General features: G+C 40.8%; 1 protein-coding gene across 3 annotated transcripts in view; it reads right to left on the minus strand.

Moving 5' to 3' along the window:
• cap2 (cyclase associated actin cytoskeleton regulatory protein 2) overlaps window positions 1-25741 on the minus strand; it is a 202949-nt gene that overhangs the window by 97853 nt on the left and 79355 nt on the right. For all 3 annotated transcript variants that reach the window (XM_072283587.1, XM_072283588.1, XM_072283589.1), the window contains one exon: window positions 9365-9442. In XM_072283587.1, the coding sequence (XP_072139688.1) occupies window positions 9365-9442 (78 nt within the window). The remainder of the gene's footprint in view (window positions 1-9364; window positions 9443-25741) is intronic.

A 25741-nucleotide genomic window follows, 5' to 3' on the forward strand; every position in this document is an offset into this window, starting at 1 on the left:
TGTTAACTTTGTAGCAGCAGTACAATGCAATACGTGATAAATAAAAAGAAAAAACTGAAGTATATGTGCATTAAGGTTAAATTAAGTAGTGCAAAAACAGAAATTGAAAAAGTGAGATATTGTCCATAGGTTTAACACGGCCAGTGCCACTGGACAGTAGTTATTGAGACAGGTTACCATCCTAGGGCACCAGGATGGTGGTGGCTACCTTGAAGCCTGAGGAGACAGTGGACTGTCCCACAGAGATGTTTAAGGTATCTGTTAGAACCTCTTTTAATTGGACTACGTAGTCCCTAAATACCCAACCAGGGTATGTTATCAGGCCCGCAGCTTTACGTGGGTTGACCCCAAGGGCTTCCTCACATCAGCTGCAGCCAGCCAGAATGTCTGTTCCTTGGGGTGGAGGGGAGCCTTCCCCACCAACATATTGTTCCGTGCATCAAACAGAGTGTCAAAGTCATTCAACCTATAAGGAAGAGGAGCATCACTGTCGTTGATATGCAGGGTGGACCATTGTGGTCTGATTGTCCTGCGACATGCACCTCACAATTGGGGTGTTTTTAGAAACCAACAGAAAGCAACTAAATGAGTCATTAAGGTGGTAACAATGGAATATGAAAGTAAACTAGCCAATAATATTAAAGAGGATACCAAAAGTTTCTTCAGGTACATAAAGAGTAAAAGAGAGGTGAGAGTGGACATTGTTCCACTGGAAACCGATGCTGGAGAGGTAGTAATGGGGACAAGGAAATGGTGGATGAATTTTGCATTAGTCTTCACTGTGGAAGACACTAGCAGCATGGTGGAATTTCCAGATGTCAGGGGTCATGAAGTGTGTGTTTCGCATAAGGATGAAATAGTTAGATCTAAAACTAGTGTACTATGCTTGAACAAGGGAGACTACAACAGGATGAGGGAGGAGTTGGCTAATGCAGAGTGAGAGCACAGGCTATTTGGTAGGCCTGTTGAGGAACAGTGGAATACTTTCAGAGAGATTTTTCACAGTGCTCGACAAAAGCATATTCCAGTCAAAAGTAAGGACAGTAAGTGTGGGGAGAGCCAGCCTTAGATAACTAAGGAAATAAAAGATAGTATCAAATTAACAGTTCATGTGTACAAAGTCGCAAAGAGTAGTGGGAGACTGCAGGATTGGGAAACTTTAAGCAACAAAGAACAACTAAACAAGAGATAAGGAAAGTGAAAGTAGAGTATGAAAGTAAATTGGCACAAAATATAACAAAAGTTTTTATAAATATATAAAGCAGAAGACGGTGGCTAAAGTCAACATAGGCCCCTTGGAAGACGAGAAGGGGAAATTGATATTGGGTGATAAGGAAATGACTGAGGCATTGAACAACTATTTTGTGTCAGTCTTCATGGTGGAGGATACGTCTAATGTGCCAAAGAGTGATGTTATGGACGAAATGGGAGGTGAGGACCTCGATAAAATCACTGTCACTAAAGAGATAGTGATGAGCAAACTAGAGGGCCTGAAGGTAGATAAGTCCCCTGGTCCTGATGGGATGCATCCCAGGGTGCTGAGAGAATCGGCATAGGTTATAGTAGATGTTTCAGTAACCATTTACCAAAATTCTCTAAACTCTTGGCAGGTCCTGGTGTACTGGAAGACAGCAAACATCACGCCATTTTTTAAAAAAAAAGGTTGTAGGCAAAAGACGGGCAACTATAGGCCAGTTAGCTTAACATCTGTAGTCGGGAAAATGCTTGAAGCTGTCATTAAGGAAGAAATAGCAAAACATTTAGAAAGGAGTGGTTCCATTAGACAGACGCAGCATGGATTCACAAATGGCAGGTCCTGTTTGACAAACTTACTGGAGTTCTTTGAGGACATAACGAGTGCAGTGGATAGAGGGGAACAGGTGGATGTCGTATACTTGGATTTCCAGAAGGCATTCAATAAGGTGCTGCAAAAGAGACTTATAAATGAGATTCAGATGCATGGAGTCAGAGGAAGTGTATTGGCATGGATAGTGGATTGGTTAACCAATAGAAGGCAGAGAGTTGGCATAAATGGGTGTTTCTCCGGTTGGCAGTCGGTGGTGAGTGGGGTGCCGCAGGGGTCGGTGCTGGGCCCGCAGCTGTTTACCATTTACACTGATGATTTGGAAGAGGGGACTGAGTGTAGAGTAGCACTAAACAGTGGAAGAGCAAATTGTACAGAGGATGTGGAGTCTGCAGAGGGATATAGATAGGTTAAGTGAGTGGGCCAAGGTCTGGCAGATGGCATACAACGTTGGTAAATGTGAGATCATCCACTTTGGAAGGAATAATAGAAGAGCAGATATTATTTAAATGGTGAAAGATTGTAGCATGCTGTTGTGCAGAGGGACTTGGGAGTGCTTGTTCATGAATCGCAAGAAGTTGGCTTGCGGGTACAACAGGTTATTAAGAAGGCAAACGGAATGTTGGCCTTCATTGCTAGAGGGATTGAATTCAAGAGCAGGGAGGCCATGCTGCAACTATACAGGGTACTGGTGAGGCCGCACCTGGAGTATTGTGTGCAGTTCTGGTCTCCATACTTGAGGAAGGATATAACGGCTTTGGAGGCAGTGCAGAGGAGGTGCACTAGGTTAATTCCAGAGATGAAGGGGAGATTGAGTCCCCTGGGACTATACTCTCTGGAATTCAGAAGAGTGAGAGGGGATATTATAGAAACATACAAAATTTTGAAAGCAATAGATAAGATAGAAGTAGGAAAGTTGTTTCCATTGGTAGGTGAGACTAGAACTAGGGGACATTGCCTCAACATTCAGGGGAGAAGATTTAGGACGGAGATGAGGTGAAAATGTTTTTCTCCAGAGAGTGGTGAATCTGTGGAATTCTCTGCCCAGGGAAGCAGTTGAGGCTTCTTCACTAAATATATTTAAGATACAGTTAGATAGGTTTTTACATAGTAGGGAAATTAAGGGTTATGGGGAAAAGGCAGGCAGATGGAGCTGAGTTTACGGACTGTTCAGCCATGATCTTATTGAATGGCGGGGCAGGCTCAATGGGCCGGATGGCCTACTCCTGCTCCTATTTCTTATGTTCTTATGTGTGAAGTTATCATTACTAGAGAGAAGGTTCTTGGGAAACTGAAAGGTCTGAAGGTAGATAAGTTACCTGGACCAGATGGTGTACACCCCAGGTTTATGAAAGAGGTGGCTGAAGAGATTGTGGTGGCATTAGTAAAGATCTTTCAAGAAGCACTGGATTCTGGAACTGTTCTGGAAGACTCGAAAATTGGAAATGTCACTCCACTCTTCAAGAAAGGACAGAGGTAGAAGAAAGGCAATTATAGGCCAGTTCATCTGACCTCAGTGGTTGGGAAGATGTTGGGAGTCGATTGTTAAGGATGCGGTTTCGGAGTACTTGGAGGCACATGACAAAATAGGCCAGAGTCAGCATGGCTTCCCCAAGGGAAAATTTTGCCGAAGTATCTGCTGGAATTCTTTGAAGAAATAGCAAGCAGGATAGATAAAGGAGAATTGGTTGATGCTGTGTACTTGTATTTTCAGAAGGCCTTTCACACATGAGGCTGCTTAACAAATTACAAGTCCATGGTATTACAGGAGAGGTTCTAGCATGGATAACTCTGTGGCTGATTAGCAGGAGGCAAAGAGTGGGAATAAAGGGAGCCTTTTCTGGTTGGCTGCCAGTGACTAATGGCATTTTAGAGGGGTTTGTGTTGGGACCAACTCTTATTACATTGTTTATCAATGATTTAGATGACAGAATTGACGGCTTTGTTGCAAAATTTACAAACAATACCAAGATAGATGGAGGGGCAGGTAGTTTTGAGGAAGTAGAGAGGCTACTGAAGGACATGGACAGATTAGGAGAATGGGCAAAGAAGTGGCAGATGGAATATAGTGTCTGGATGTGTATGGTCATGCACATTGGCAGAAGAAATAAAAGGGCTGATTATGGACAGAAAATACAAAAATTGAGGAGGATAGGGTCTAAAGGTTAATTTGTAGGTTGAGTCTGCGGTGAGGAAGGCAAATTCAATCTTAGCATTCATTTCAAGAGGACTAGGGTATAAAAGCAAGAAAGTAATGTTGAGACTTTATAAAGCACTGGTGATGCCTCACTTGGAGTATTGTGAGCAGTTTTGGGTCCATTATCTTAGAAAGGATGTACTGAAACTCAAGAGGGCTCAAAGGAGGTTCACTAAAATGATACCAGGATTCAATAGCTTGTCATATGAAAAGCATTTGATGGCTCTGGCCTGTATTCACTAGAATTCAGAAGAATTAAGAGTGACCTCATTGAAACCTATCGAATGGTGAAAGGCCTCGATAGAGTGGATGTGGAGAGGATGTTTCCTATGGTGGGAGAGCCTGAGACTAGAAGACACAGCCTCAGAATAGAGGGGCGTCCTTTTAGAATGGAGCTGAGGAGGAACCTGTTTAGACAGAATGGTTAATATGTGGATTCTTTAGTCACCACAGCTGCCTGTGGCAGCCAAATCTTTATGTATATTTAAGGCAGAGGTTGATAGATTTTTGATTGGTCAGGTCATGAAGGGACATAGGGGGAATGCAGGAGCTTGGGGCTGAGGGGAAAAATGGATCAGCCATGATGAACTGGCAGAGCAGACTCAATTGGCCAAATGGCCTAATTCCCCTCCTATATCTTATGGGCTTAAGATCTTACTGTATGTATCTGGTGTAAAAGAAATGGCTGTGTACTCTGTGAATAATCCCATTTTGCCGTCCAGATAGCACGGGAGAGCACAGCATCTGAAGGCAGCAACCCAATCTCTCAGCCGTGCTCAGACATTGGCTTTCAGCCACAGCTTCCGATTTGCCCTCACATAGATGTGCTTAATAACAGTGACAGCCTGAATGTACTACTCTGTGCAGCTAGTCACAGATCTCACATATTCGCCGATGTTAATGTGATCCCAGGTGGGATTGGCATATTAGACATTAGACCTGGTTTATACTGACACTGCTGATGCACACAAAGCTGCGAATTCTCTGACCACTTATCTATTATGCTAATTCCTGCATACTGACTATTGATTAAAGGAATTAAACCAGTTCAAAGGGAGATAAAGACCTTGCCAGAGGAGCAACCTCAGCATTGCGGGACTGTTCTAAAAACACGGACTGGAGCACATTCAGGGAAGTGGCTAGCTACCACCATCACACTAACATCGATGAATCTGCGACTGGCTACGTAGAGAAGTGCATTGACGACGTCACCATTATCAGACACATCCACACGAGGACAGACTGCAAGTCCACCCTTAACGTCAATGCAGTAACGCTTCTCTTCCTGATAGGCTGAATGACTTGATGCACGAAATGATGTGTCGATAAAGATGTGTCTCCCCCACCCCTTCAAGGAACAGGCACTGTCTAGCCGTAACTGATGTGAGGAAGACCCCAGTCATGGTCAACTCACGTAAAGCTATGCGGCCTGATAACCTACCCGGTCGGGTGCTGGGGGACTGCGCAGCCCAGTTAACTGAGGTTCTAACAGACATCGTCAATATCTCTCTGAAGCAGTCCACTGTCTCCTCAGGCTTCAAGGTGGCCCAGTGCCCAAGAGGGAAACGGTAACCTGCCTCAAGGACTACTGTCCAGTGGCACTGACCTCAACACTAAAGAAGTGTTTTGAGTGACTGGTTATGGATCGCATTAAATCCCATCTCGCTGCTACATTGGACCCTGTCCAGTTTACTCAGTTCACTGACGATGCCACAGCCTCTGCGCTCCACTCCGTCTGGGGCAGGTTGAAAGGCCAAGAACAGTGGATCCATTTTGCAACTGTGCTCTCTTGTCACGCCCCTTTGCCATCCTACGACCCAAGAACTGTCGTAACTCTCTTAACTACGATTGGGAAAGCAAGAACTTCATCATGCATATCCAACGAGGAGCAGCAAGTCCGGATTGTTACTGATCAAAGGATGAAGCAGCCATGCCCAGGTGCAGCGAGAACTGAGCAGAAATACAGCTTAAGATGGCACTGGTGAATCTCAACAACTTCTGGCTGGTGGCCAATAAAACAAGGTAAACAACTAAATACTCGTTAATCGCTCTTTTTTCAGGTAAAGGATCATCGAAAGCAATAGCCTGTAACGTCCCCCTGGACTTGGGGGCAATTCGATGCAGCAGAAACGAGTCATGAAGAGACAGCGGGCCCATTGGCAAGAGTGAGGAAGACCCCAGGTTCGATCGATTTAAACGCCGGGCCAAATTGGAAAGGTCAGGTACAGGCCAAATCAAGGGGGCAGAGTCCAGGCCCCAGAGTATATCAAAGATACCGAACCTGATGTTTGGATGACAATTTATGCACTGGGCCAGATTCAAAAGGTGAGAGTTTCGGGTCCCGAGGTGAGGAACAGGCCGGTTCAGCTTGCTGCTCCACTCCGCGCTGCACTAGGGGTCGGTGGACAAACTCTCTCCGTGGAACTCTGTATCGAATGCTATTTGCTTGTGTTTGTTGTTTGCACAATTTGGTTTCTCCCCCCTCTGCACACAGGATGTTTGACGGCCTTTCTTTAAATGGGTTATTTTCCGTTTCTTTGTTTCATAGCAGCCTGGTAGGAGGCGAATCTCAAGGTTGCCTAATGTATACATATTTAGATAATAAATGCACTTTGAACAAAAATCCAGGTATACACTGACAAGAGTATTATCTTTCAGAGAAGATAATCACCCTCACATTGCCACCAAGTACACTATATGTGCATCACTACCAGATACTAAACTGTACGAGATCCTCTGGCACAAGAGCAGGTGAACAAGTGGGAGCTCGTTGTTGAGTAGCTCTCCTCCCGATTTCCACCAGCCATGGTCAGAAAGTCAGCTGTGTATAATAGCATATTAAAATTAGCCAAGCAGGAAATGACACATTTTGGTCAAAGAAATGAGGACTGTCTATTAAATAAAACAACTTTAACGTGTGTGCAAGAAGTGAAAGCCCTAGAGTGGCAAGTATCAAAACTTTCATGGTGGCAAGAAAAGTTGAGAAAAATGGGCACATGTACTGAAGGTACAAAGTACAGTACATATCATGGAAATTAAGCTAAAGAGTTATAAAATACAGGCATGTGTTTTCTTGAGTACTGTGTCCAATCCTAGGCATCATCTTTGCGAAGAATACCAAGATCTTAGAGATGTTGTCAGATTGTTTTGCTACATTGGCATTTCTGAGGGACTTCAGTTATACAGTATGTAAGAAGTGACAAAACTGAAGTTGTTCTTCTGAAGGCAAAGGGTTTTAAGAGAAGCTAAGGATGGGCATATTCAAAGTCATGAACTGTTCTGACACGTCACTGCAAGATAGTTATCATTTCAATTAAAATAATTGATTTGTCACAGTAATGATAATGATTCAGTAAGAAGCAATAAGGTCTGCTTTTCAACGTAAAAATTATTAAAGACTCAGTTCAATCCTTTGAATCCAACAAGAATAATCATTTAAATTTAATTCAAATGATTTATTGTCCTGATGTTCCATATTTCATGATGAAAAAAGATCAAAAATTATACGTGGTATTTTTTCTAGGGGCCTTGTAACTTTTGTTAAAATTGAAAACAAATCCAAAGTTGCACTGAATACTTTGAATCTGTATCAGAGGACCACATATCCCCTACAAGTTCTAAGCTAATCTTTCAACACAGCTATGCTTGCAATATCCAATCACAGAATATATTTCAAAAATCAAATCAAGAGCTGTCCCTGATACTCAAAGAAGATTTAATGAAAGAGATGATAATGGAGTCACAGCATATTAATTCTTAGGCCAGACATCTACTCCAACCCACAGTTCCCCATGTGGCAGGACACAGAATAAAATTTCTAAAGATGTGAAGCAATAAAGACCAAATAAAAATTAGGCAACCATCTCTCCAAATGAAGATACAGATACCAGCGAAGTTTTCATAAATGTCTAAAGCCAAGTGGTTAACACAAAGAAATTCGGGATCCAAACAAAACTTTCAAACAATTGAAGTGGGATGCCATTTTACTGCAGTCATGACTGTGTTTGAGTTTGGATTAGAAGTGTACAACCCATGTTTTTGTTGTCCAGGAGTAAACATACGTGAATTATTTGGTAATGTATCCACTGAGACAAATTGCAATCTGAGGAAATGACTTGCATTAATGTAGCATTTTTCCCAAATAACATCTCATGTCTCAAACTGCGCTATGGTTGATAAGGTATTGTTATAGTTGTGGAAAGAGACAGATGTACATGTCACCACTACATAGGTCTGAGCCTTCCTTCCTGAGAAGTACGCATCTGTGACGTACGTGTGTTGTGTACGATCATGGATACCATAAACAATAGCTCAACTTTCTCATGATGAATATGGAAAATATTAGAAGGCATTATCATCCTACACAGGTGATCCTACATCATCCTTCACCAATGGAACTGCAATGGCATCACCATCTATACTCAGCTGCCCAAGATGGGATCTAAATGTCATCTGATCTTCAAATCATTTGTTGCTGCTCATCATGCACTTTAGCAGGTGCAAAAAAAAACAGTGCAGGGGCAGGATATAGAATTCAGAAGGTCAAAACCAGCAGTCACATTGCTGCTCAGAAGAAGGGAATTGACTAATTTCAAAAACACAGGCACGATGAAACACCAAATACGTAATGCAAGTTGTGTGTCATTTGTTGCTTAGTGATAGTACCTTGGCTTCTGATTCAGAAGGCTGTCGGGTCAAGACACACTCCAAATACTTACATAAGCTTGACTGACACTCAGTGTAGTAGACAGGCAGTACTGCTGTCTTTAGGATGAGATGTTAGGCAAAGGGCATTGTAAATTAGCTGCTGCCAAACACATTTACAATGTTTTATTAGATAGCTGTAGACAGCCTTGTTGTTGCTCTTCTGTCAATGTGAGGCACTATTTCAAATGAAAATTATTTAGCAGTGCTTGCAGTATCCTATTACAGAACATATTTCAAGAATTAGATTCTGGGAGATGCAAAGGACAAGAGATGGGCAGTTGACATGTGACCTGACCACTGACTATTTAACCAATACCACTATAAAACTTTATCTTGTGCAGCAATGCTGATTGCAAGTTACTTGCTGCATTTCCTGCATTACAGTGTACATATTTTTCAAGTAGTGCTTCCTTGGCTGGGGGAAAAACCTTAGATTGCTGTTAAAAGCTCAAAAGCATGTAAAGAGCTTTAGAGTCAAAAGAAAACTTCAGTTGCATATTTTAAGTTAAAGAGGTGTAGAGAAACCTACTTCATACGTAATTGCTAACAGTTATTTCTTGGAAATCTCATGGCTACAGTGGATCTGTTTCAAGGCAGAGCTTAGCTGACTTTCACAAGTGGTTTTGGAATTTCATACTACACATACAGTTACCCACCTCCAGGGGCTGCTGGTGCTTACAGGCCATCAACAGGAAATTTCTCTGGGTATCAAAAGCTGCTTTGAACATCTCTGCCTGTTAAGAGAGAGAAAGAAATAAAACACTTATCAAACAAAGGAAATAATGGAACCTCAAAACAGAATATCACAATAAGAAATAAATCATCATGCATCAAGTTCTTGACCCTATTAACATAGACCAATGCAATTGCTCCACCAGTTCATTTCCGATGCGTAGAAAAAAGTTAAAGCCTTGTGCATCTGTCTCTGGTATATTATTTTTGATGGACCACAGATGGGCATAAGTATACCAGATAGCACATACTGCAGTGAGATTAGAAAAGGCTGCACAAACAGCTGGGAATGTGGAAGATTGTTGCCTATTCTTACACCTTTCAGCACCAACACCCTGCAAGAACAAGGCATTTTCATTCGGGTTCAGTGCTAAAGCCATTTGCTTTTAATCAATGAGCTTCAGAATATAGTTCAACACAACACTTGGCACATATTTGAGAACAGTGAAGAGAGTACCCAGCATTCATACTGCAACAATTCGAAAGTTTCTACTGAAGATGAGAAAACATCACTAGGAATATAATAATTAAGTATGTTTGTTCGTTTGTATGCAAAGGCAGTGTGAAAACAGTGTCAGGAGTCGGCAATGTTGTTAAAAATGTGTACCAGAGATGAGAGAACAGAGCACTAAATTTGGGTTTAAGAGTCATACAGCATAGAAACAGCTTGTCCTATAGATTGTTCAATAACTCCTCTACACTTGGAGTAATTTACAGTAGCCAATTAAACTTCCAAACAGCTAACCTTCGGGACATGATAGAAATGAGGAGGAACTGGAGAAAATCCATGTCCTATGAACATGCAAACTCCAGACATGCAGTTAAGGTAACTGGTTTATTATTGTCACATAGGAAAAAAACCTACAGCACAATACAGGCCCTTCGGCCCACATGAACCAAGATACACTGAAAAGCTTTGTAATTGTGTCTGGATGACATGCAAAATATCAAGATATCGATAAGGGGAAAACAAAACAACAGAATGCAGAATAGGGTGACACGGATGCAGAGATTGTGCGGTGCAGGTAGACTAACAAGGTGCAAGGGGCAGTATGAAGTAGGCTAAGAGGTCAACATTTCATCTGTCTCTTACAAGTCTATTCAAGAATCTTATAACAATACCAAATCTGAGTCACTGGCAACAACACCATTTATTGTACCAGCTGTACAGAGAAATTAAGAGAAAGGATTAATGGAATTAAGAAAATGCCATTTGAAGTGACAAACTAAATTAATTTTCAGCATTTGAGGAAGAATCAGATAATATGGTAACCTGCTATTCAATGCTGCAGTGAAAGGGCAGTCAAGTGTAATGTCATTGCGTAGAATACAAATACAAGTGCAAATAAAAGCTTTGTTTCTGTTGTGAAACTTCTACCATCTTTTTGGCACCAAATCAAACGTTTCACTTAGGGGAAGTTCTGCAATGCTTATTCTTCTAGATGCCCAACATAATAACCCCCCCCCCACCCAGGACACACCCTCTTTTCATTGCTGGTGGACTTTCCTCTAAAGTGGCGTTATTTAGGATAGGCAATAAATACTATTAAAACATTTTAAACTTATCAACAAAAATTAAAACTTAAGCAACTTCATACAAACTGAATCTTTCCAAATCAGAACAGGCAAATGCAAAACTTGCACCGATAACATTGTAAAAACTAGTTTGTCAAAAGTAGCTTCGCGACCTTTAAATCAAAATACTTGCAAATTTTATAATCACATCACTTGCAGCTCCAATAAAGCACCTGCACCAATTCCATCTCTGTTATGAAATTTTCAATTGACCTAGCCTTAAGATCTGAGAAAACAAATTAAAACTTTGTTCCAATTCTAGTTTAATTACAATGATAAACAGTGGAAAGCTCTTTATATATTTAATTCAACTGGGTCTAAACAAAAAGTGCTTTGCTTTTTATAGGGCCAATGAAGAAATCCCCAACAACCAGGAACTCAAGGCAACATAGAGACCATGACACTACAGCAGAATCAGCTGACGGTCTCAGATTCAAACTCTCCAGACCATTCATCCATTCAACTGCATCATGTTTGATCAATACCTCAAAACCATTTATCAACTTTAGTTTCCACTCTTCCAAGTTTCATCTGCCTAACACACTTTCTCGCCTGGGTCCTCCTGTCACTCATTCACTCTTGTGCTCTACCCCTTCCTTTCACCTGTTTACACAGCCTTTCTCCCCTCTTTCATTCCAGATGAAGAGTATTGTTCTAAAATGTCAAATGTGTATTTCTGACCCATGCAAGTTCCTCCAGCACCTTAATGCTCCAGATTCCAGCATTTGCAATCTCTTGCACTTCATGACTGTTCTTTCACTACATCCTAGGATTTATCAGGATTCTTAATTCTTTATGCATGGGATGTATGGATAGGAGAGTTATTTGGCTACAGAAACATTTAAAATTGCATTTAATAAGCTTAATGGTCATTTCATCAATACTACAGACTTCAGACTATGTCAAAGAATCTTGTTTTATGGTTGAGATTGAAAAAATTATACTTTAATAATAAGTTATTCAAACATCATAGGGTTAAAGTGCCATCTTTATTTTTTAAATAAGGACATTCTAAAGGATGGCCTACACTATTAACAGAGCCTTCATTAAACTTCAAGGCACAAAGTCTTCATGCACAAGTGTGCAGGTTCTGAGTGTCAGAATATTTTAATCACAGTGTTGGCAGCACACAGGAAGGTCACTCTTGTAAAATTACAGAACGGCTGCAAGTATGTGACCACTTGATAAGAACGGGGTAGCCCTTCAGATAACAGATACGTATATCTGGGACAAATTGCACAGGCCTGATTAATTGAGCTCAGCCAAATGTAAAATAACAATGTGATAAAGAAAATACTAAGCAAAAAATGGTTGCCTGCTGACAATGGTGCACTATTATCAACTAGCCGCAAAATAAATCAGCCAATGAGCACTGTCAGCAAAACTGATCAAGCAGTTAGACATGCGAGGGAATTTGCTGATGAGGTGGAGCCTGTTATTTTAACTGTGAACTCATGGCTGAGACCATATTTAGAAAGCAGTGTACCGTTTTGTGCACTGTTCAAAAGGACACTGATGTATTGGAAAGAATTTGGAGAATGGGAGTTTGACTGCCATTAATAGTCAAGGCTATATGAGCTAGTTTAAAAAAATCTGGGATAAGTGTTTGGTCGAAAGCAGGATTTAAAGTTAGGAAAATGCAGGGACAGATGATCACTTACTTATGGTTTCCATTCTCCTACAACCATTGGTAACCTGCAGATGGTTAGTAGAACTTCACAACATAAAATTCCTATCATGCCTGTTTTAGCTCCTTGAAAAAGGCATTCACTTTATACTATCCTTGCCTCTTATCCACTCTTGGTATTTTTCTGTTAAATATTGATCCACTTCCTTTTCAAAAGCCATTATAGATTCTGCTATAAGTAACATATTATTGAAACATACAACACCCTGAGGAGGTTTGGCAGGATGAATATCATGTTTGCAATATCTGGAAAGCTGAGAACTTGGGGGTTTAGACCTTGTGTACAGGATTGCCCGTTTAAGACCAACATGAGGAGCCATTGCTTTTAATATCGAGTTGCAAATCTTTGAAATATCTTATGCCAGAGACCAACAGATACTGCGTCATCAAGCATGTCAAAGGCTAAAACTCTCAAACTACAAGGGAATCAAGATTATGGGGATTGGCCAGTAGAGCTGAGGCCAAAGATCAGAGCAGCTGTGAGGTTATGAATGAATGCCAAAGAAAATCTGAAGGATCATACAACTAACTCTATTTATTATGTTACTATGCTCATAAGGCACTGTATAAAAAACATCAACTCAAACTTAGATTGTGGAAATGACACATCATTATGTAGAACCATTGGCAAAAAAAATTTTGTAACTGAGTATTAACTGTTCAGCCAAGCATGTAGGTTTTAAGGAGAGTCAAAGATGTAATTAAAAAGCTTCAAGTATGTAATTGCCTGAGAAGCCAGTCTGATACTGTATTTTTCTTTATTTATCCTACAGACTTCTATCCTAATGCAACGGCAGCCATAGCTTAATACAGTCAATTTTGAAGAACTGAGTTATTATAGCCATCCCATTCAAATTAACATTTGGAAAGTAATTTTACACTGAAAACAAAATACCCCTAAGACTTTTCTACATACAACTGACATGAGTTTTATATCATATAAATGTGCATATGAAATCATGAGACTACAGTAAAAAGACTAATACATTAAAACAAAAAATTTTTGAATTGGCACTATGGAATACAGGAACCATCTCAATTTCTCTGCAGACTGCTTTGCAAAGTAACTGAAAGAAGGCAAAAGCCAACTCAAACTCTTTGTGGAGCATCCAACTCCCCAGTGTAAATAGTCATCTATAGGTGCACCCTGCTTTCAACCAAACATTTACAGTTCATCATTGGGTTAATGAATGGGTTTCATTTTGCAAAAGTCTGTGACAGAAAATACACAAAATCGCTCTTCATAGTAACCATACTTCCGGCACTGTAATGAATGATATCAAAAATAGCTTACGGTGTTTTCCAGCGACCCAATTAAATCGCGATTCATTAGCAAGGGCAAATAAAAATAAGGGAGGGACAAGCAGAGCGGCCATTGTGTGAGTGGACCAGTGTTGGAGTGGGGAGGCGTAGGCTCATTAGGTTTCATTGAGAAATGGCTTGGACAAGGTAAGTAACTAGTAAGTTTCTTCTTCATTCTTCCTCTGCTAGTACTGCACGTATTTAGTGCACTGAGAATGACTCCAGGGGCTATGCTGTATTCTTTGTGTGAGATGTGGGAATTTCCGGCCTCCAAGGTAACCACATCTGCACCAAGTACATCAAGCTGCAGCTCAGTGACATTTAGCTCATAAGGGAAACTGAGGTGGTGATAGATGGGAGCTACATGGAGGTGGTCATCCTTAAATTGCAGGAGACAGGTACCTGAGTGACTGTCAGGAGAGGGAAAAGGGAACAGGCAGCCAGTGCAGAGTACCTCTATGGCCATTCCCTCAATAATAAGTATATCACTTTGGAAACTGTTGGTGGGGAGAGACAAAACCTACCAGGGGAAGCTGCGGCAATCAGGTTTTTGGCACTGAGTCTGGCACTGTGGCTCAGATGGGAAGGGAAAAGAGGAGGACTGTAGTGATAGGGGATTCCATAACTAGAGAAGTAAATACGAGATTCTGTTGACGTGATTGAGACGCCCAGATGATATGTTGCCTTCCAGCTGCCAGGGTCAGGGATGCCTCGGAGCAGATCCGCAGCATTCATAAGTCTTGGTATATATTGGCATCAATGACATAAGTAGGAAAAGAGAGGAGGTCCTGAAGAGAGCCAGGTAGAAAGCTGAAAAGCAGGACCTCAAGGGTAGTAATCTCTGGATTGCTGCCTGTGTTATGTGTCAGTGAGGGTAGGAATAGAATGATTTGGCAGATGAACGTGTGACTGAGGAACTGTGGCAGGAGACACTGTAAGCTCTTCTGGGGAAGGTACGACCTGTACAAAAAGGACAGATTACACCTGAACCTGAGGGGTACCAACTTCCTTGCCAGCAGGTTTGCTAGAATGGTTGGGGAGGGTTTAAGCTAATTTGGCAGGAGGATGGGAACCAGTGATAGGGCTGAGGATAGGGCAGTTGGTATGTAAGCGGAGGCAGTGTGTATTGAGACTGTCGGGAAGGACAGGCAGATGACGTGGCAACATTGCAGTGAGTGAAATGAGCTGCAGTGTAACGGGGACACAGTTGAAAAGGGTGACAAACACAGGACTGGAGGTGTTATATTTGAATGCACAATGTATACGAAATAAGGTAGATGATCTTGTAGCACAGTTAAAGATTGAGAGGTTTGACTTTGTGAGTATCACTGAGCTATAGCTGAAAGAAGATCATAGTTGGGTGCTTAACATCCAAGGATGGAAATTGTATCGAAAGATCAGGCAGGTAGCCAAAGGGGATGGTGGCTCTGTTGGTAAAAAATGAAATCAAATCGTTAGAGAGACGTGACATAGTATCAGAAGACGTAGAATCATTGTGGGTAGAATTAAGGAACTGCAAGGATAAAAAGACCCTAATGGGAGTTGTGTACAGGCCTCCGAACAGTAGCCAAACTGTGGGTGAGAAATTACAATGGGAGATAGAAAGTGCACATCAAAAGGGTAATAGATAGATAGGTAGGTATACTTTATTGATCCCGAGGGAAATTGGGCTTCATTACAGCCGCACCAACCAAGAATAGAGCATAAATATAGCAATACAAAAACCACAAACAATCAAACAACAAAATGCAAACTATACCAGATGGAATATAAGTCCAGGACCAGTCTATTGGCTCAGGGTGTCTGACTCTCCACGGGAGGAGCTGCAAGTTCGATGGCCACAGGCAGGAATGACTTCCCCTGCCGCCCAGTGTAATATGGCCGAAGTCCAACAGTAAAAAGTTCAATATCCGGTCTACAAACACGTTCCTCGATCGTAATATGACCCAGATTGCACCATCTGTTGTTAACCAGAACAGTAAGCACCCAACTTCTTTACGCCTACTGCTTTCAGTGCACTTCCGGTCAGCCCGAACGGTCTGGAAGCCGTCCATGGAAAAGTTACAATAGTCATGGGGGATTTCAATATACAGGTACATTGGGGAAACCAGTTTGGTGCTGATTTTGGTCAAGAGAGAGAACTTGTAGAATGCCTCCGAGATAGCTTTTTGGAGCAGCTTGTGGTTGAGCCCACTAGGGGATCAGCTATTCTGGATTGGGTGTTGTGTAAAGAACCTGATTTGATTAGGGAGGTCAAGGTAAAGGAACTCTTAGCAGGGACTGACCATAAGATAACAGAATTCATCCTGTAGTTTGACAGGAAAAAGCTAAAGCCAGATGTATCAGTATTGTAGTGGAGAAAAGGGTATTACAGAGGCATGAAAGAGGAGCTGGCCAAAGTTGATTGAAAGGGGACACTAGCAGGGATGATGGCAGAGCAGCAATGGCTGAAGTTTCTGGGAGCAGTTCGGAAAGCACAGGATAGATACATCTCAGGGAAGTATTCCAAAGGCTGGATGACACAACCGTGGCTGACAAGTGAAAGCCAACATAAAAGTAAAACAGAGGGCATTTAATAGAAGAAAAATTAATGGGAAGTTAGAGGATTGGGAAGCTTTTAAAAACCACCAGGCAATCAAAATGGCCATACAGTAAGGAATAAAAGAATGAATCTAATAATATCAAAGAGGGTATCAGAAGTTTTTTTAGATATATAAAGAGTAAAAGAGAGGCGAGACTAGATATTGGACCGCTGGAGAGGTAGTAATGGGGGACCAGGAAATGGCAGACAAATGGAATAAGTATTTTGCATCCGTCTTTACTGTGGAAGAGAGTAGCAGTATGCTGGAAGTTTGAGCACGTCAGGAGGCAGATGTGAATGCAGTTGCTATTACCAGGGAGAAGGAGCTTGCGAAGCTGTAAGTTCTGAAGCCAAGTTCTAAGCCACCTGGATTAGATGGACTACACCTGAGGGTTCTGAAAGCGGTAGCTGAAGAGATTGTGGAAGCATTAGTAATGATCTTTCAAGAATCACTATCTTCCGGAATGGTTCTGGATGACCAGAAAATTGTAAATGTCACTCCACCTGTAATGTACGGATCCATTTCTTTCAGACCAATGACCCCATATCCCTGGCACTATGTATTGATCTGTTTTCTGCACATCCACTGAAGTGTATGCATGCGTATTGTTCCGTCTCTCTCTCGCTCACTACAATGTGAATACACCAGTTAAAGCAATCTCCCACGTGTACCGACACAGCAAATTTGCAACAAGTACAAACATGAATGTCAGGAAATATCATGGACTCCACAAACAGTTACAGATGAAACAGCGAGAGAATGCCGAAGCACCCATGAGTAACAGTGAAAGATATGTTGAATTTAAAGTGAAAATGATATGTCAATGGCTGTAGTCAGGAAAGTTGATGAATTTGATAGCGCTAATGAAGGCTGGGAATCGTATATTGAGAGGGTTGAAATGTATTGTAACACAAACGTGGAGGAGCAAAAGAAAATCCCTACACTTCTTAGCTTAAAGGGCCCAATAACTTACAGACTCTTACATAAATTTGTAACACCTGCAAAGCTAGCAACCAAGACATTCATCAAAATTGTTAAATTTTACAAAATGACTTGAGCTTGAAATTACCTAAACTGCTGGTAATAGCTGAGGGATTTAGATTTTACAAAAGAAACCAGTCCAAAGATGAAGGCATTTCTGAATATGTTGCAGAATTGCGCAAAATTTCCCCAGTACTGTGATTTTAGGGAGGATTTTCTGATGCATTAAGGTACAGGCTTCTATGAGGCATGTATAGTCAAAGCACTCAAAAGGGGTCTCTGAAAGAGACCTAACCTTAGAACATGTTTTGACCAGTGCAATATTGTTAGAGACTGCAGCAAAGGATAAAACAGAACTACAGAAAAGGAGGGTAGAATGTGAAATGCACAAATGTCCCAGAATGGTGCAAAAAGCCAAAGATGATCTCAATGTGGCAAATTGTCTCATGATGCAAATGATTGCTGCTTCAAAGAAAAAGTCTGCAGAAAGTGTCAAAGACAAGGTCACTTAGAGAGAGTGTGCAAGGCATTCAAAAAGCACAAATGAGTGAAAAGTCTCAAACACAAAATTAAGCATATGCATAATGTTACCAAATGTAATACAGAATCAGACAACAGTCTGACAAAGGTTAAATGTCATGCCTAGAACTACATAGCATAACCAAAGCAGATCACAAAAATCAGCTGGATCACAACAGATGCGTCCGGTGTAAAACTGAAAATGGAGTTGGATATAGGGTCAGTTCTATCCATAGTTCCAGACTGCTTTCTAAAATAACATTAGAGAAGACCTCAGTGATGGTAAAGACTTACTAAGGTGAAAAAGTGTCTCCCAAAGACAAACTTAAAGTAAATGTGACGTATGGAGGCCAAACACAACATTTAGAGCTTTATGTATTGAAAAGTGGAGGGCCAGCACTTTTCAGATGTGAATGGTTGAAAAAAGTCCAACTAGCCTGGCACTCAAAGCTCTCAGTGTGACATCAACAGGCAATGACAGCCCAAATGGTAGCACTAACCAGAGACTGGTATGGCTGCTTACTGCTAATGAGGTGTTTGAGAAGAGGATTGGTAAACTCAAAGGCATGAAGAGCAGAATCGAAATGGATGAAGCAGCAACACCAAAATTCCATAAAGCACATCCAGTGCCTTATGCACTAATTCCTAAAATGGATGCCGAACTGCAAAGCCTGTAGGCATCTGGAATTCTCTCCAAGGTGGAGTGGAGTGGCTAGGCCACGCCCATTGTCCCGGTAATCAAGAAAGGGAAGGCCGGAACCGTTCGCATATGTGAGGATTTCAAGGTGAGCATCAACCCGGTGCTACGTACTGTGCAGTATCCCCTGCCACGAATTGAAGGCATTTTGCATCTTTGGCAGGCAGGGAGGGATTTTCAAAGATTGACTTGTCACAAGCCCATGTGCAAAGGGAGATCGAGGAGTTAAGCAGGAAGTTCCTCACAATCAACACTCACAAGGGACTGTTCCAGTATAATCGTCTCGACTCTGGCGTCGCATCAGCTCCAGTAGTTTGGCAAAGAGCAATGGACCTAGTGCTCCAAGATATCCCAGGAACACGATGTCATCTTGATGACATCATCATGACTGGCAAGAATGATGACGAGCACCTCCAGAACCTTGGTAAAGTGCTTACCAGGCTGAGTGAGTATGGTCTGCACACAAAGCTGGAGAGAAATGTGAGTTGTTCAAGAATGAAATCTCATATTGTGGCCATGTCATTGACAAGCATGGCTTACATAAGTCACAAGAGAAAACTGAAGCGGCATTATGGCCACCCAAACCTGAAAATGTGTCACAACTCAGGTCATACTTGGGCCTTATAAACTACTACCACTGGTTTCTCCCCAACATTGCTACAGTGCTGCACCCATTGAACACACTGTTACAGACAGGAGCAAAGAGGGAATGGTCAGAAAGATGTGAAAGAGCATTCAAGGAAGTAAAGAGACTAATAACATCTAATGAACTGCTCACCCATTATGACCCAATCACTGCCCATCAGACTGGCATGCAATGGGTCCCCTTATGGCATTGAAGCCATAATGGACACACATTATGGAAGAATGATCTGAACACCCGATTGTGTTTGCTTCAAGATCACTGACAAGGGCAGAACACAACTACGCACAGATCAACCAAGAGGCCATTAGTCTAGTATGGGGAATAAAGTTCCACCACCATCTCTATGGACAAAAGTTTACGTTAGTGACAAGTCACCCACGCTTTGTGTCCATTTCCAATCTCAGGAAGGGAATTCTAGCGATGACTGCTACCCAGTTACAACATTGGGCACTATTCCTAGGAGATCACTCTTATGACAGAGTTCAAGGGCACCAAACAACATAGCAACACTGATGACTTGTCACGTCTTCCACTATTGGCAACTGACAAAGAAAAGTCTTCATTCTGTGACCCAGCAGAGGTGCCAGTAACAAATTCCAAAATACAAAGAGAAACGAGGAATGACCTGACATTGTCAAGAGTCTATGAAATCATCATGCAGGCATGGCCATCTCATGGTAACTCTATGTTTCTGGGATTCTCAGCAAGACGTGACCAACTGTCTGTATGTCAGAGCGTTGACGTGTGGATCTCATGTTTTAATTCCCTCTAAACTGCACCAGAGTGTTAGAAAATCTGCTTGAAGGACACTGGTCAAGATGATGAGACTCATCCAGAGCTATGTGTGGTGGCCAGGAATAGATAAACAGATTGAAGACTTGGCCAAAAGCTGTCCAGGATACCAAAATGTTCAAGATGCACCCCCACAAACACCATCGCACCCAGGGGAGTGGCAAAAGAGTACATATTGACTTTGCGGGGCCATTCATGGACTCCATCCTCCTGATTCCTGTGGATGTGCATTCGAAGTGGCCGAAGATTACACCAATGAAGTAAATCACCTCAGCAAATACCACCTCCGCTCTGAGGACTATCTTTGCCAGAAATGGCTTACCAGAATAAATGAGTGACAATGGAGCACAATACATGTCAGAAGAATTCCAACTGTTCATGAAGAAAACTGGCATCAGCCATTTCAAGTCATCTCCTCACTACCCAGCAACAAATGGTTCAGCTAGAAGGTTTATCCAAATCTTCAAGTCATCCATTAAAGTGATGGACAAGGAGGACATTTCTCTACAGCAAAAGGTGGATAACTTCCTTTTTGTGTATCAGAACTCTGTTCATGTGATGACAAATCAAACACCTGCAAGACTGTTCATGAACCATCTGAGACCTTGCATAGGCATCCTGAAACCAGATCTACAGAGGGAAGTGCAGAATAAACAGTCCAGCCAGTTGCCAAGTGAAGCAGCAAGGAGCTTTGAGATTGGACAGAAGTCCTAGCGTGCGATTACCAAGACGATAAGTGGACACCCGGTAAGATAGCTACAAGAACAGGACCACTGATGCACACAGTGGAAGTTGGAGATCCGACATGGAGACATCATGTGGGCCAGCCACATGATGACAGCTGGATGACAGCTGAAGAACATACCCGAGTCAATTGCATCCAACAAGACAGATACATTACAGTCATCAGACTTACCACTCAGTGATGGTGTCTCTGGCAGCAACGTGACACCAGAAACTGAGAATGTTGTCTTAGACAAGACACCTCCCAAACCTGATGCCACTCTACAGGCCCAGAAGGGCTATCCTGGAAGAAACAGAGTGCCACCCAAAAGACTGAACCTTTAGAACTGTGAAGTTAGTTATGGACTGTTATTGTAAAAGCATATTTATTTGGAATATGGGTTTATGAAATGGAAATTGAATGTTTTGTGCATATATAATTTTATGTTACATTAATCTAAAGGGGGAGGAAGTGTAATGTATGGATCTATTTCTTTTAGAGCAATGACCCCATCCATATATTGATCTGTTCTCTACACATGTGCGTTGTTCTCTCTCTCTTGCTGCAATGTGAATACATCAATTAAAGTCACCTGCCAGAGGGAAGCAGAAGAAAAGAAAATTATAGGACCAGTTAGCCTGACTTAAGTGGTTGGAAAGATGTTGGAGTTGTTTAAGGATGAAGGTTCAGGGTACTTGGAGGCATATGATTAATTGGGTTGAAGTCAACATGGTTTCCTCAAGGGAAAATCTTGCCTGACAAAACTGTTGGAATTCCTTGAGGGAAAAAAAAAGCAGGACAAGGGACAATTGGTGGATGATGTGCACTTGGATTTTCAAGAGGCCTTGGAGAAGGTGCCACACATGAAGCTGCCTAGCAAGATAACAGCCCATGGTATTACAAGAAAGGTACTAGCATGGACTGAGCATTGGCAGGAGGCAAAAGAGTGGGAACAAAGGGAGTCTTTTCTGGTTGGATGCAGGCGAGTAATAATGTTCCAAAGGGGTCAGTGTTTGGATGGTGTTTTATGTTGTATGTTAATAATTTGAATAACAAAATTGATGGCTTTGTGGTCAAGTTTGTGAATAATATGAGGATAGGTGGAGCAGCAGGTAGTGTGGAAGAAGCAGGGAGGTCACAAAAAAACTTAAGACAGATTAGGAGAATGGGCAAAGAAGCAGCAGATGGAATACAGTGCCTCACAGTGTATGGTCATGCACTTTGGTAGAAGGAATAAAAACATAGACTATTTTCTAAATAGGGGGAAAATTCAAAAATCTCAAGTGCAAAGGGACTTGGGAGTCCTAGTGCAGGATTCCCTAAAGGTTAAGTTGCAGGTTGAGTCGGTGGTGAGGAAGATAAATGCAACGTTAGCATTCATTTCGAAAGGTCTAGAATATACGAGCAGGGATGTGATGCTGAGGCTTTATAAGGCACTGGTGAGGCCTCACTTGCAGTACTGTGAGCAGTTTTAGGCTCCTCATCTTAAAAAAGATATGCTAACATTGAAGAGGTTTCAACAGTGGTTCCCGGAAATAATTCAGGGATTGAAAGACATTATGAGGAGCAGTTGATAGCTCTGTGCCTGTACTCGCTGGAATTTAGAAGAATGGGGGGAGAGAGGCGAGGTCTCAGCGAAACCTGTCAAATGATGAAAGGCCTTGATAGAGTGGTTGTGGAAGGCACCACCTCAGAATAGAAGGACGTCCATTTAGGCCATATACAAGGAGGAATTTCTTTAACTAGAGAGAGGTGAACCTGTGGAATTTGTTGCCACAGGCAGCTATGGAGGCCAGATCATTGTGTATTAAAGGCTGAGCTTAATAGATTCTTGATAAGTTAGGGCACGAAAGGTAATGGGGAGAAGGCAGAGAATGAGGTTGAAAGAGAAATGGATCAGTAATAATCAGGGCAGACTTGACAGGCCGAATGGCCTAATTCTGCTCCAATGTCTTATGGTTTTATGGTCTTAAAAACACATGACTCATTAAAACAAAAACAGTATTTTAGATAAAGATGGAGGGGGTGAGAGGGGGATCTATTTCTGCTGCTTATAAAAATGAATTTATATATGCATCTTGGACATCAGAATTTATTACAGGATGTCATTTTGTATATTACAGTGTAAACAAAGTTGGGCATTCATAACCCAGGGGTCACCTATTTCGTACCAACACACTGGGAAAACCACTGTACCCAGAGGAATCCCATACAGTCACATCTCTTGCATTGCACCTACAAAGCACAAGCTCAAGGAACAGCATCTCATTTTATGGTGGCATATTACAGCTCACAGCATTCAACAATTTGAGTTAACCAGCCTTTTCATTTTGTGTAGAAGCTTACACAGATACCACCATTCTGCTGGGGATTTCCAACATTCTGTTTAATTTCAGATTTTTAGCAGCTGCAGATATTATTTTTATCTTCCAGCACCATTTTCCCTCTCCTTCATCCTCTATCATCTCCATTTGCACTTGCAATTAACAAATCTTCCCTCTGTCTCAGTACTCACCACCATTTGCAATCTTCTTGGTCTTCGTTTCACAAACATCCTTTCTATTCGCCCCATCCTCCCCCCTTCCCTGCAACTAAAAAGCTCCTTCATTACTTGTTTTTCCTACTTCTGATACAAGCCCAAAATGTAAAACTCTTTCTCTAAGAACGTTGTCTGACCCACTGATTTATTTTTTAAACCTGCATTTTCTGTTTTCAATTCAGGAATTCCATCTGTCACCCCCATACCCAGAAACCCATGTCAGTCCCAAGGTTGTGAAAAATCCAAGTTCAATTGTGAAATTGAAGGTTGGAAACAACAGCAAAAAGTTAAAAAATATGGAAATACAAATTGCACTAGTAAGAACTGTTTCTATGTCCTGGCTCTAATACACATTTTGAATTAGTCATCAAGATCTATTTGATTTTAATTAAGTAACCCAGATCTGCACAGTTTTGTACAGTGACCACTTGCATCCTGAGTGGGGCAGTAGACTTATTCATAATTCATAATTTCCATTTAAGCTTCATTTATAATGTACCATAAATTTTATGAAATACCAATCAAATTCTATTTTTCAGGAAAGACAAGCCGTCAGATTCAAGTGCAAAATTAAAAACACATTATTTGCCTTCAGGAAGAACATACAGAAGTAGGAAGTTACTACAAGTAGAACATTCAAATGAAGATTAAAATCAACTCGCGTCATTAAAATACCTAGACTTCTAGTAGATACTAGTTATTATGTTAGATCTTAAATGTGTGAAGTTACAAATGTTCATTTTCGACCCATGATCTCAGATTTCTCTAAAGCTGAGAAATCAAAGCTGTGGTTTATTTCTATGGAAATCTATGGAATTGAAGTTCCCAAATAACCCAATAGTTCATTAGAACTCAGGGAAGCAGCAATATTGCTTAGACTTACTGTAAAATATGTGCCCTGTATGACTTTGCAAAAGCAAGCAACTGTTCCTCAGTTGAGTAATGTATATTTTTCTTTCTTTCTTTTTAAATCTTTTTATTATTTTTCAAAATTATAAACTCAATAACAAAGTTGGTACAAAGAGATTGGAATAATCTTAATCAGCATATACAAAAAGGATTTTAAGTAACATAGGAATAATAGACTTCCAAACTCATAATGAAATTAGTCATAAAAAAGAAATAAAAAGAAAAAATATATGTAAACAAAAAAAATCCCCGAAAGAAAAAGAGAGGAAAAAACCCCCAAAAAACAGAACAAAACAGGGCTAGACCAATATCTTGAATCAGTCACGTTCAGTAATGTCGTCAACTCCGCTCCTCTATTCATATAATGAATATGAAAAAAAAAGATTCAGAAAGGTCAGATTACATCATATGAAAATGTTGCATGAAAGGTTTCCAAGTTTCTTCAAATTTAATCGAAGGGTCAAAAATATCACTTCTAAATTTTTCTAAATTTAAACTTAGTATAGTTTGAGAAAACCATTGGAAAGTAGGAGGATTGATTTCCTTCCAGTTCAACAAAATATATCTTCTAGCCATTAAAGTAACTAATGCCATCATCCGACAGGCTGAAGAAGACAAAGATCTGTGTTCTACCATCGGCAATCCAAAAATTGCTGTAATAGGATGGGGTTTTAAATCAAAACATAGAACTGTTAAAATAATATCAAAAATATCTTTCCAATATTTTTCCAAAAGAGGACAGGACCAAAACATATGAGTTAAGGAAGCCACCTCAGAGTGACATCTATCACAAGTAGGGCTTATATGGGAATAAAAACAAGCTAGTTTATCTTTGGACATATGGGCTCTATGTACTACTTTAAATTATATTAATGTATGTTTAGCACATATAGAAGTACTAATTGAAAAATTTTATCCCATTTCTCTATAGGTAGACGAAGTTCCCTTTCCCATTCGTTTTTAATTCTATCAGATGTATCTGGATGTAATTTCATAATTATATCATAAATAATTGCTATTAATCTCTTCTGAAAAGGATTTAAACCTAAAATTTTATTAATAATGCCAGTAGGATTTGAAGTCGGAAAGGTAGGCAACGTAGTATTTAAAGAATTTCTTATTTGTAAATATCTTTAAAAAAATGAGATTTAGGCAAATCAAATTTCTTAGATAACTGTTCGAAAGACAAAACAGTTATCCAGAAATAAATCACAAAAACGTATTATGCCTTTCGTTTTCCATATCAAAAAGGCTTGGTCAATTACCGAGGGTTGAAAAAAGAAATTAGATATAATAGGACTTGTTAACAAATTCATTCAGGCCAAAAAATTTACGAAATTGAAACCAT

This window comes from Mobula birostris, chromosome 19, assembly GCF_030028105.1.
Source record: "Mobula birostris isolate sMobBir1 chromosome 19, sMobBir1.hap1, whole genome shotgun sequence".
NCBI classification, from domain to species: domain Eukaryota; kingdom Metazoa; phylum Chordata; class Chondrichthyes; order Myliobatiformes; family Myliobatidae; genus Mobula; species Mobula birostris.